Source organism: Ambystoma mexicanum, chromosome 1q (genome assembly GCF_040938575.1).
Source record: "Ambystoma mexicanum isolate Mex_15411 chromosome 1q, UKY_AmexF1_1, whole genome shotgun sequence".
NCBI classification, from domain to species: domain Eukaryota; kingdom Metazoa; phylum Chordata; class Amphibia; order Caudata; family Ambystomatidae; genus Ambystoma; species Ambystoma mexicanum.
Window position 1 is genome coordinate 876,421,303 of NC_090922.1, and position 12,939 is coordinate 876,434,241.

Consider the following 12,939-nt stretch of genomic DNA (forward strand, 5'->3'; position numbering starts at 1 on the left):
TAGATGCTTGAGATGGGAAGCCAGAACAGCAGCATAATCCTCCCCCATGAGGAGAGACATTCATATTGGCCCAGGAACAAATGCTGTAAAATTACCTACAAGTGTATAATTTGCACATGCATTGTGTTCATTTGTACTGTTGTCATTTTTGATAGGTGCACAAAGCGTTCAGATTCCCGTGCACCCACCTAATGAGGTATGCATGAGACCTACAAAGGTGCCCAGACCTTACATAGTCATTCCAGTTCCTAAAAAGAATGATAGAGTGACTGAGCTTGAAATGGATGTGATTAACAATGACACACACACAGCACTTGTGTTAACAAATGAATTGAAACGCCGGAGACAGGGTCAGCAAAGTAAATTAGATAAGGGATTGATGAAAGGTACACCTACACAGATAATGGGCACATACACACCTGGTCTAGTGTCAATGACTTCAGAATCACATTCCAGAGAATTGGGAAAGCCTGGAGTTAAAAACAATGAGAAGTTTTATGCTAACAGAAGATGAGAGACAAATGAAGGAAGCTGAACTTTTAAGGAGACAAAAAAACTTTAGAGAGTGAACAGACAGAGACAGCACCTACAAGCACACCTGTTCCAGCGATGAAAGGTTCAATCTCAATTCCTGCAAGACAATCACGTGCGAAGATAATAGCAGAAACAATATGGCCATTTATAGCCATTACCAGGAAGAGACATAGGGATAAAGAAGGACTAACAGAGCTTGCTACTACTCAGGGAACCCGGATGGATGTTCCTATAAATCAACCAGCCAGAAAAAGCAATACGGATATGTTCAAAGATGTGGTTTTATCAAACTACAGAAGGACGTTAAGAATTAGAAGAAGCACACAAGAAGACAACAACGAATTGAGTGATTAGTGGATAGCACAGCACACTTGGGAAACAACATATGGTACCAACATATGAAGGAGGTTGGAAGGCGAACTTCAGATAAAGAATGCCTTGTTTGTGCTCTCCTACCGTACAGCATGGGCAAGTCAAAAATCTTCGTAGCTGTTGAGATAGATGTCAAAACAGCACACTGCCTATCACATATAGCAATGTGCACAACCAGAGGCCAGTTCATGGGAAGTGATGCTTTTCTCAAAAGGGCAACTGAAGCAACTGATCCATTTGAAGATGATTATGTCCAAGACATGACAACGAGAAATAATGGCAAAACGATGAACAGTGTGATCAGATATGAGAAACCTGGAGTGAAAGGAGCAGAGATCAGAAGAGAAACAAACAAAAATCTTAATATCAAAGGAAAATCTACAGAAGACACTATAAGATGGAAGGACAGAGGAGGTCAAATGCAAATTTGGGGAACAGTGCTTTCTCCAGAAGGATGGGAGAAAGGGGTGGTGATCTGCAGAGCATGGATGATCATTGGATACTATAAAGAAACAAATGAAAATACACAAATGATATGAAAACAATTATGGCTGAGGCTTGCAAGACTACTGACATGGGTCAAAGACAGAGGAGGACCCTTGCAGATAGTGCCCTTGGATAGTTCGAAACTATGCTTTAGAAACAACGGTACAAGAAAAATGGGAGAGAATCAGAACTGTGGACGAATCTTCGATGCTACAGGAATGATGCATGGAACTGCAGTGATCATGGGTCATTATTGGGCGTGTGGATCCAAAGCATATATCAGATTGCCGAATAATTGAGAAGGTATATGGACATTGGTGAATGTCCATGTTCCAGTATTGGTGATTCCAAAAAGTGATCTGAATATTGACAGTTTCCCGAAAGCAGATGCTCACCTAAGGAAGAAGAGATCTGTGGAACTGCTAAGCCGAATGAAGAGAGAAAACTACTTCTCTGCCAAATCGATAGAAGCCTTCGATGCAATCCCGTATGAACATAGGTTGTTCAGCTTAACCTCATCAGTGTTCATGACAATTCTGATGCCAAGAATTCAGGTTGGAGCAAATACTAAATGGTAGCAGATAACGAGATGGGAGTTACTGCAGACCATCAACACGACCCTAAAAGAATTTAATGCAATCAAAGAAGAGTTTAGAGCAATCAGACCAATGACGCTCCAGAACAGATTTGTCCTAGACATGATCACAGCTATGGATGGAGATGTTTGTGCAAAGATCAGAGAATAATGTTGCACATGTATACCTTCACAAGATGACGAAAATGGAACCTTAACAGAAGCCATAAGTATGCTGACACAACTACAGAATCAGATGATAGATGAAGTTGACGAAGTTGATGATGACAGTTCGTTTGGAACACTGTTTTCATGGGTTCCACAATGGATGGCAGATGCATTCAAGTTCCTAGGAGCCCTGTTGGTGATGATATTGCTTGTATTCTGTGCAATCAAGCTAATAATCTCTCAGTTCCAGAAAACTGCAAAAAAGGACATAGGGTTGAAAATCATGATTGATATTGAGTCAGGATAGAATCCCAAGGACCTGACTGATGAAGAAATAAGAGATTTTGTGAAGGCCAGCATTTATGCACCAGAAGGAGCAAAGTTCTTGTATCCTAGAAAACATAGAAAATATGTGGGAAGATGGATCTATTGCATTGCAAGTAGAGAATGTCAACTAATGACATGGAACAAAGATGAGCATGTGAGAACAGCAGGAGAGAACAGCAGGATGCTTGAAGGGAGTCATAAAGATATGGACACCAAGGAAGCATTTCTTCAGACCTAGATGTCTAGATCCAGAGGATGAAATTAAAGTGGATACAAAGAAGGAAGTGAGAGTGGTCGATGAATCGCCCAGAGGTGGGAGTGAAGAGGAAGTGCCAAGTGTCATCCACACTCCAGCCACCCCCTTGGTAGTACCTGGTACTTTCACACCAAAGTATGTGACATATGAAGAACAAATAAACCAGCAAAAAGCAGTGGTTGGACTCTGCCCAGTGCCTATCAGAGTAACAGCACCTATTGAAGTAAGGACACCTAAGAAAACCTGGACAGTAAGGTACACATTGAGAAAAAATATCTAGAGTCAAGACAAAATGACAGTTGTCAGAATGGAATACCTGAAGAAGCCAAGAAGATAATAAAGGAAGACGAAGAGTGACATCATAAGACATCGGACGGACACACATGTAGATGATGTAAGACCAGAGAATGCTGACGAAAATCGAAGTCAAAAGGAGATACTATGGATAATTGACATCTTGAACCCAATATGTAGGAACTTATGCCATATACACGATGAAGATGTTCAGTTGGTTTAAGCATGTACAGATGCAAGAAACTGCAAGAAGCAAAGAAATCGTGAAGCTTGCTTATGCTTAATAGTAAATAGATTGCGGCAAGCGCCAACATTTACATATATATACCTCAACAGCACTTTATACATGAGTATAATTCCACTACGCACATGAGCAGAATTAAACAAAGGTTACTAAAGGTCTCAGCGGAGAGTGTCACAGCAAACAAATCAATAATTAAGATGGAGCAAAACTCAGCTGAGAGTAACCATGCCAAGAAGCCATGGTCGTATCCGGTTGGAAAAGGTCGACAGTGGATACAATAAAGGAGAAAAGAACATAGTATCATGTTCAGAACGGTCAAGATAATCCACAGATGGTAGAAGACTGGCATAATTAAATCAAATACACGGAAATACATGACGAAGAGGCCGATTTCATGGTGTCCAAGTCACGTGACAAGGCAGGCTGGAAGAGTGAGACTTTCACACCTACGCATGGATCTCTGCCATGCCCATACTCCTTAAAGGTTCTAGACCAAGAAGTAGACTCGAGGCCAAACTACAAAGCAGTAATTGACACATGACCACTAAGGTGATGATTGATTGTAACATAATGGGAGGGAAGCTGGGGTGCAGACAAACTCCCTTCACCTGGCTGGTCTTTCTTCATGCTGCTAGACGTAAGTGGAAAAGTATGAGTGGGGTTGATGCCAACCCAATCATAGTGGACCGTGTACTCTAGGGAACTATTGAGAGTAGTCGTTCTTTTAGTGGCGTTCATAGTGGCCATTTTGAAGAAAGGGCTTAGTTGCCCCACCTGATATTGATTATCCAATCTCCTCTCCCCGTTACCACATACAGATATAGTACCAATGATAAAGTTACCTTCCTATAACCAATCGCGTTACATGTTAGATTTTTAAGATTGCATGTCAATGATGATGAGTTTTTTGCTATAAATACTGTGTTTTTTCTGAAATTAAGTGGAGTTGGAAGAGAGAGAGAAGATCGAGTGGTTGCTGATGTTCATCGTATTCCCCGTTTTATGTACTTGTCATTAAACAGACTCCCTTTGGCAAACTATTGAGTTGACATAGTTATTTGATGCATGAGTATCAATCTGCATCCCGATCTATCTTGAGGGTACTGCTACTCATCTTAAAGGGTTCTTTGGAGATCCCCAGTCAGAGGGCTGGCTGGAGACCATCCAGTTCACTTTGATTTTGAACTGTGTTGCTTGGAACTTGGGGAAGGAAACACCACGTATTGTGTGGAACTATATTATCTTAACGTGAGACTTTTGTGGAACTTTCTTGAACTTGGGGAAGGGGAGCTGAAAAGGAGGCTAAGAGCTGAAAAACCTCAGCCTTTTGTGTTGGCTACCATTTCTTTGATTATTGACATCCCTACGCACTGTTCAACTTTACTTGTGAGGATAAGTGTAGGTTTTGGACATAGACTTTTAAGTTGAACTCTTTGACTCAGACTTTCCTTAGTTTCGTTCAGGTAGGGAAATCCCACCTTAGTATAGGGCAAGTTAGGCCTTCTACCATCCTGACATTTAAGTTAATAAAAACTTGTACTTTGAGTCTGTTGTCTGTGTCGTGCTTCATGATGTCTTCACACTTCCCATTGTGAATCCCTTTTCAGATAAAAAATGTTATTCACTTTTCTTGCCCTTTCCTTGCTTCCACTGCAATAATGATAGCAAATAAGTAGGAGATATTATACTTAGTAAAGCCCTTTGTTATTGATTGTTTTCTGAATAATTATGCCTTTAACTTTTTATTCTTTGATCCCAAAAGGAAAAAAGACCCTTGTGAAAACCCTTTCTGGTTGTTGCTGGTTAGAACACCTTCACCTTACATTGCCTCAAACATAGAAAAGGAGAGGCCTGCTGTGAAACCCATTGTAGTAGTAGAAACACTTGTCAAACTATTTTCTTTAGTACCTTCACAGCTACAGTTGTTATGAAACCTGTGGATTGAATCGCCTTCAGGTATAGCAGAGGGTCAACATCAGAAGATTTAATCAGTAGAGGCAGAAATATAGGGGCAGCAGTAGGAGAAACATGAAAAGGCAGGTGTGAGGCAGGAGATGGAACATGAGGAGTAAGAAATAGATGGGCAGCAGGAGAGGGGATGTGCAAGAGTGAATGAAGGGAATATGGCAGAGTGAAATAGGAGGATGCAGGTGGGGGACAGGAGGAGGTAGATGAGGGGCTGGAGGAGTTGGATGAGGAGCGGGAGTAAGAAGGTCCAGGAGAAACCATTTGGCTGCCAGTGAGTGGGGAGGAGAAGGAGGATGCTGAGAGAGTTTATACTGGTGGCCCCTATCCTTTGGCGAAGAGGAGGCGGGCCAGGTTTAGGAAAGCATGAAAGGGTACTGCTACAATACATTCTTGGATGGCTTCGCCTTGGAATGGCAGTACTCCTCTTGCCTGGGGGAAAGGGAAAATCAGAGGTGTGTATAGTTGCATGCAATCTCTGCAATGAAGAAGTGGTAAGGGGCCAGAACACTGAGCATTATGTATTTTGCACAACTGCAATGCACAAACATAAACACATTTTGCCGTGGCGTAAACAGATGTATCATAGGCAGGTGCCATCGGCTGGCCCCACACACATGGTCATTTCCTTCAGTGATATCGACAAAGCATTTATCAACATGTGTGAATGTGCGAGTTATATCATACCAAGACATAGAGCATAGTCCCATCTGAAAGATGCCCAACATCTTCCAGCAACAATGGCTGTAGTCATGAGGCCTGTGTTGCCAAAGTTGTCTCTTACCCAACTGGAAGGTGTCACTGTGCCATACCTGAGCAGCCACCTGATCCTCTGTTCCAGCATCCACGAAAACACTGTATACACTTTGGGGTTGTGGTAATCCATAGCACGCTGGTAGACGTTGCCACAACTGTTGCTATGCAGGCACTCCTGTTCTCCCATCACCCAACATCATCCCATTAAATTGATTGAAGTGGGAAAGACTGACAAGTGTTCCCTGTTTTAACACTGACTATCAGCCCCTCCCGCCACCCACCTTGACTGTTGATATTTATCACCATTCTTCACCTGGCACTGTACCATCTAGCACCCTCCTTAAGCTCTCTGTCTCTCACACAACCTGTGAATTCTCTCACTTAGGAATCTTCTCCCTCCTTGTGCCCACCCTACTGTTTTAGTTCTCTCCGTACTTCCTAAACATCACCAAATCATCAGCATATTTACTTTCAAGTTGGCCCCTCCAACACCATCTTCAAATATTGGATGGATGGGGCTCCTAGACCTTCACAGCACATTATTTACCTGCGGTTTCCCTCTTGCTATTACCAATGAACACATCATTTCTGACATCTGCCTTTAAATATTCCTTTTTGCTCCCCTGTTGTTTCCCTAGCCAATATGCCAGTACATTGATCACTATCACATGGGAAACAGTAAGAAAATTGTTAAGTCTGTGCATGGGACAAGCTTGAGTAGTGCAGGAAGAACCCACCAGTGTCTCATTCAGACGTCTCTCAGCCCTTTTCAATGGTAGCTCTTCCCAAAAGAACTGTGGTTTAAAAATAACAGGATCTAAGAGCAGAAGAGTAATAGTCCAGATACAAATTAAATCTGACCATGATGTGACAGTCCCATCTCACTCACACCAGCAGTCAGTCAATTACTAGAGCTATCTGTTTCAAAAACACAAGCAAGACAAATCAACCCTGCTCCACTTTTTGGTGTGTGACTTAAAGGGAATATCAAGTCATCATCTGTGCTGATTTTCTAGCTCTTGCTATGTGTCTTGTCATAGTTATTCTCAAAGTAGGAATTCCTCTTTTTAATGAATGTTATTTTCTGAACATGGGGAACTGTTTGACATTGCCTGCCGTCAGATACAATAGACATGTCAGCACTAAATATTCACTCAGACTGTACACTTGGAGAGTGGGGAGACCTTAGGGATTATTTTGCCATGCCCACAATTGGTGCTGGCCAGGTAGTCCACTTACTGTACGATATTTAATCATATTTCATACTCACGTGACATGCACCAAGTAGTTGTCCATCGAGAGGTTGATTTTCTTACCCCTGTATTCATATAGTGCCCTCCCACTGCATAGATACCTCATTGTACAACTCTGGTACAGCCCAGGCTGAAAGGTAATGGCAACTGGAGCATTTCTAGTGTTGAAAGGCCAAAGGAAACTATGGTTCCTCGACCAAATGACTAAAAAGAGGTCAATAGGCAACATTACTGCAAGAGGTGAGCAAGTACACTATGATATTGTTGTCCATTCTCAAACTCCTCCACTTAGGGGTACTATTATTGCTGTAAGTGAAGCTGGGTGTGCAGTCCAGAACAATGTTGTCACATCAGCAATGTTTTCCAGTGTAATAGTAGGGGCTGGGGGCGGAACGGTTATTGGCAGCTGGGGTCAGGGCTGCGGTTACAATCTTATTTGTTCATTCCTTTCCTTTTCATGGTGTGAAATTATGTGGAACTGCAAACACGTTGTGCTTAAGATTTCCAGGCTTTCCTGCCAGACATGTTTCTTTCACATGGTCCAGCTGGCAGGATTCTACTGTTTCTTATCTGGTTTGAAATAAAATAGCATTTTGGGCATTCCTGTTGATCTAAAACAGTGCCTATAGTGCACATCTGACTGTGAAGGTGATAGTGAGAGTGGAGTAACACACACTGGCATTTTGCTCTTCCAGATCTTGCAGATTGTGTTTTAAAGACATTCTACACTGGTGGACAAGTAGCTCAGTCTTTCGCTCCCACCACAGTAACTGTGACATTGTCTTTGTCTACTTTGTATCAAAGGTTTCCAGGATCATGTGTGGTTGTTGCCTAAACGAAGATGGGTCATATTTTTTATCTAGCTCTTCGTCATTCTTTTCAGACTCACTGGATGTGATGGGTAGGGACCAAGAGCTTACCATATCCTGCTCCTCTGCACTATGTAAATTTTCACCTGACTCCTCACCCCCTCTAGACCATGTGTTGTTTTTTTGCATCATCGCAATCCTCTACACCATGTTTTGTCCCTGCAACCATCATGCTCTTTTACACTGTGTGTTATTTGTCCTGGTTTTTCAGTACACACTTCCAAAGAGAGTGGAATGAACTTCCTCTGCATACTATGACTGCAATACTTGGGCATATACTATGTTCCTTGTACCTCGGGCGCTGTTGAATGTGACATTTAAGGAACCTAACTATGCTTTTAATGGTCACTTCAAATCACATGCATGAAGCTGCTGCCACAATCTATCTATGCCAGTAACGATCACTTTAAAGAAAATGCATGAGGGTTGAAGTACCTCATGCAAATGAGTACCAGTGATGATCACTAGCACAGATAGGGAACCCTACCTATGCCACTGATGGTCACTTTAAATTGCATGCATGATGGTTGAAGCGCCTCATGGATATGATTTAAAGTGGCCATTACTGGCATAGATAGGAGACCCTATCTATTCCAGTAACTGTCACTTTAAATCACACCTGAAAAAGGTTGGGACTGGACTAGTGTCTCCCTATACCGGGATAACATTCTAGAAAAAATAACACCTATAAGGGACACATGTGATGATCGTGACTCTGACTATTCACCTACCATCATCAGTCTTACCCAATCTCAATCCATTCAACACATTCTCCTCCTGCAGGAATGTTTCTGTACTCTGTGTTTTAATGTACAGAACTAAATGATTTTATTATATGAAAGTGGGTTAAACATATCTCAATAAACCAAATAACAGTCTCATTTCCACTCTAGGTGGATTTTTCTTCACAAGTGATCTGTGATGTGGTTAGAGAAAGTGAATCAAAATACTAGTAACAGATATTTTATAAACAAAGCTAACGATACTTCTGACAAAAAACATCACTTCTCTAATACGCAACCCCCCCTTTTTTTTAAAGTTGGCAAGCTTGCTCAAGTATTTGGATACCAGAATGTTACTGAGGTTGTCTTGTTCCCAGTGTAGATACTTACCCACAAGACCACAAGCACTTGTTTCGTATTGGGATTTTGTTTTCCAGGGAATATTTCACGAAAGATTGCTGGTTTAAAAGGTGAGCTCCTTTTTTACTTTGCACACATATTTATTGGAACATTTCCTCTCTCAGGTTATTTTTCTGGTGTCCATTACTTTATTTTAAAGTCCAATGCTATTTTGTCTTGCACACTTTCTTCTTAGGGGAAGGTCTATTAAACTGCATGTGTATATTTCACATTAAAATATATGTTCACTTACTGTGCGTATATTCATGGGTGCTAGATTTTGATTTTTGCTATGGGAGCAAAATACCTCTACATATGTTATTCTTGCAGCTGGTCATTTTTTCTCTTTTCTGTGCTGCTTGAATGTGGTTAGTTGTGGTTGTGCAATGCATAGCTCCCAACCTTTTTTGTCAGCATGGCGGGTGAAAACACCCGATTTTCTTTTTGGCGGGTGAGAGGCCCATAGAAGTGAATGGGCGTACGAAGGACTTGGCGGGTGATTCATCTGCTTTCAAGGCGGGTGACACCCGCCAAAAGCGGGTGAGTTGAGAGCTATGGAAATGTATCATAACAGTCACCAAGAGATGAGCCATAAAACAAAGGGCCTATAGCACACTGCTTAACCAAAGTGTTTGAGCCTCAGCAAATAATGTAATCTCACTGTGCATTGACTAAAAACATTGTGAGTTCTCAAAGCCTGCAATACTTTATACGTATTAAAAAAAAGATATTTTTACAGCTATAGTGGGTTTCCCACCCATGCAGTAACCAGGACAGCCCCCACTTAGCTTCAAAGTGAGGAAGGGGCCAGCCATATACGGAGGAGAAATGCACAAATGAACAAATGGTGATTCAGCCAATTCATCCGTGACCATTGCCTGTTGCATACATGCCAAGCCTCCCGATTTAAGTGAGAGAATCTCGATTATTCATAGAAATATATTGCTCTTTTTCACGTACTCCCGCTTAAAATAATTCTATCTGCAATTTATTCCTATGGGAAACGTTATGTCTCCTGATTTGACAGACAAAATCTCCCTAACAGGTGCCTCGGAATGTTGGCATGTATACTGTTGCCATGCCAACCAGTTATTGTGCTTCTTCACAACTGTTATTACTACTTCTCTTTAGCACTTGTTTTGGCACATATGGTGGAGCTTGTGTCAAAACCAAAAAAAGGTGCCCATCAGGCTAAGGAACGGCAAATCAGGGTAAACTAAGGAGCTGCCAACTGTTCCTCTGCACATATCTATCACAAAAGTCAAATCAAAGTAAACGTGCTCTGGTTTTGATTTTGAAGCAGGTGTTATTAGTTGTCCTTTTGGTGTGAGTGTTCCCATTTAGGGTGGTGGGCTGGGCATTGCAAACTACTAAAATATGCAGATGTTTGTAAAGTAGGGGGTGAATACATGCCAACATTTTGTAGCACCTGGAGAGATTCCTCTCAAAGAAAGTAGGATAATTGAATGTCCCCATTCAATTGCATTAGGTGCTGGAATTATTTTAGGATGGAGACAGTAAAAAATAGCAGTTTTTCATTCCCAAAATCGGGAATCGCCCGCCTAAATCGGGAGGGTTGGCATGTATCGTGGTGTGGGCAACGCTCGTGGTGTTACTATCACTGTCTAAAGTAAAGGGGAGACTATGTTAAAGAAACTGACTTCAACACAATCACTTCCCTCATTTTTGCATTCCATGACTTGTTTGGTGGGCCACTTTCATATTGCCGAAACCGACGGGTTGGAGTACACAACTTGAACAGACTTGAAATAAACATCCGCTGGAAGGCAGTGCGCATGCGTTGTGTGAGTCGACAAAGCGTCGGCGTCCTGAATGTCTGATTACGTTGCGATGGAAGAAGTATCGGCCTTGGCCGCCATATACTGCGAGAAGGGCGAGTTCGAGCTACTGCAAACATCAGGTGAACCTTTATTGGGTATTACGATTTCCGTTCTGAGGAACAAGGTAGTTGGTGCATGGTGTGGCTACGTTAGTCAGTCACGAAATATGAAACGTTCAACCCGCCCCTTATTTCCCAGATGATCGTCATTCAACAGACGGCACGCCCACAGAGTGTTACGTATGGCAAAACTGTGGCTGTCCCCAATTGACGTAAGAGCACCGCAACACGTTCCGAGTCCGCCACGTAGCTATCTGGTTCTCTTGAACACCTTGCTCGTTCTGTGCTTTGGTGCAAATCCCAATTCCAGTAGTTATCGGAGCACTAGAATAACTGCCGGGTAGAAAAATAACATTGGTTGCAGTTGCAGATTGCATAGCTTTAAAATTAGGAACTTCACTCTTTTGACACGAGCGTTTTATATACGTGTGTGGTTTGTATATCTGAAATGTTTAAAGTGCAAAAGCTATTAGCGTTTTGAATTTTAAAATAAGTGTTACTTCCACTCTTGTGTTTTCCGATTATTGTGTCACATACGTGCTCTGATTACTTATTGTTAAAGGTATTTGTACCGCGCACCGTCACCAATGGAATTGGTCCCCAGGCGTTCAGGCGGATCTGTAAATGACAAAGGTGGGATGGGTTAGTAAGGTGAAGGAGGGAGTAGGATAATGAGAGGCGTGGTGTTCTGTTGGCAGCTTCAGCTCAGTATACACCGGATGCTGAGCTTTGGTGCGGGTACCGGATCAGAGTCAGTCCGCGTGTGCTGTTGTTCCGGCTTATATGTTGTTGCAGTGTTGTGAAGTGCGTGCGGCTTGTTGTGCGAGAGATGGTTGTGTGAGTTTTTTTGAGTGAGATAAGTATGCAGAGTTTGAGCTTATATTGGTTAGTGGGTTACCTGACCTTTATCATGCTAACATTCACAGTTCTGTCTGTCTGAGTGTGGCACTTGTTTGCCCTTACATTCCCATCTAGATGCGGCGCAAGGCCAATGTTTGGGACTCCATCCAGGTGTGGTCGTGCCAACATTCACACTTTCATCTAGATGCGGCGCAGGCCAGAGTCTGGAGATCCGTCCAGGTGTGGGTCTGCTAACATTCACAACTCCAGGTGTGGCACACGCCAGCATTCACGTTCTTCTAGGCGCGGGCATGTTGTCCTTCAATCAATCCTATCCAGATGTGACGCAGGCCAACGTCTATCTAGGTGCGTCTGCCGGTCTGGATATGTTTGTCCGGTACGTACGGGTGGGAGAGTCACTTGAGGGTTTTCGTCAGGGTCTCGGAGTGTGGTCAGTCTCTGCAGCCTTCCTTAGTGGCTGTTTTCCATGATGTCTTATGCTCTGTTGAGTGGTTGGTTCTTTGGTTTGAGTGTTTGTCCAATTTGAGATTGGCCGAAGTTGGAGTTATTTCCATCATTGTTTTAATGTCTGGGCATTCTAGTGCGTCTCCGCTGTGGTTACCCTTTGAAGAGCCATGATTTGAGGAGTTTCCTGAATGCTAGGTGGTTTGTTGTATTCCGGATATTCTCAGGTAGGTCATTCCAGGTTTTGGGTGCCTGGTGAGAGAAAGACGATCCTCCGAGTTTTTTTCTGTTGTAGGGTTTGCGTTCTAGGCGTATGTCGGTGCTTGATCTTAGTGTTCTTGTCGGTTGATGTAGGCGTAGTTTGTCGCTTAGGAATTCTGCACCTTGTTTGTGTATTGCTCTGTGTGTGATGCACATGGCCTTGAACATTATTCATTGTTTCAGTGGTAGCCAGTGTAGTATTTTTAGGGCGGATGTGATGTGTTCTCTTCTTGGTAGCCTGAAGAGGAGTCTGG

At 42.6% G+C, this 12,939-nt stretch overlaps 1 protein-coding gene across 1 annotated transcript in view; it reads left to right on the forward strand.

Moving 5' to 3' along the window:
• The first annotated feature begins 10,966 nt into the window (after nucleotides 1-10,966).
• Nucleotides 10,967-12,939, forward strand: part of RWDD3 (RWD domain containing 3) — a 138,682-nt gene continuing 136,709 nt past the window's right edge. Inside the window, exon 1 of the mRNA XM_069641528.1 lies at nucleotides 10,967-11,140. Coding sequence (XP_069497629.1) covers nucleotides 11,053-11,140 — 88 coding nt within the window. The 5' untranslated portion in view covers nucleotides 10,967-11,052. The remainder of the gene's footprint in view (nucleotides 11,141-12,939) is intronic.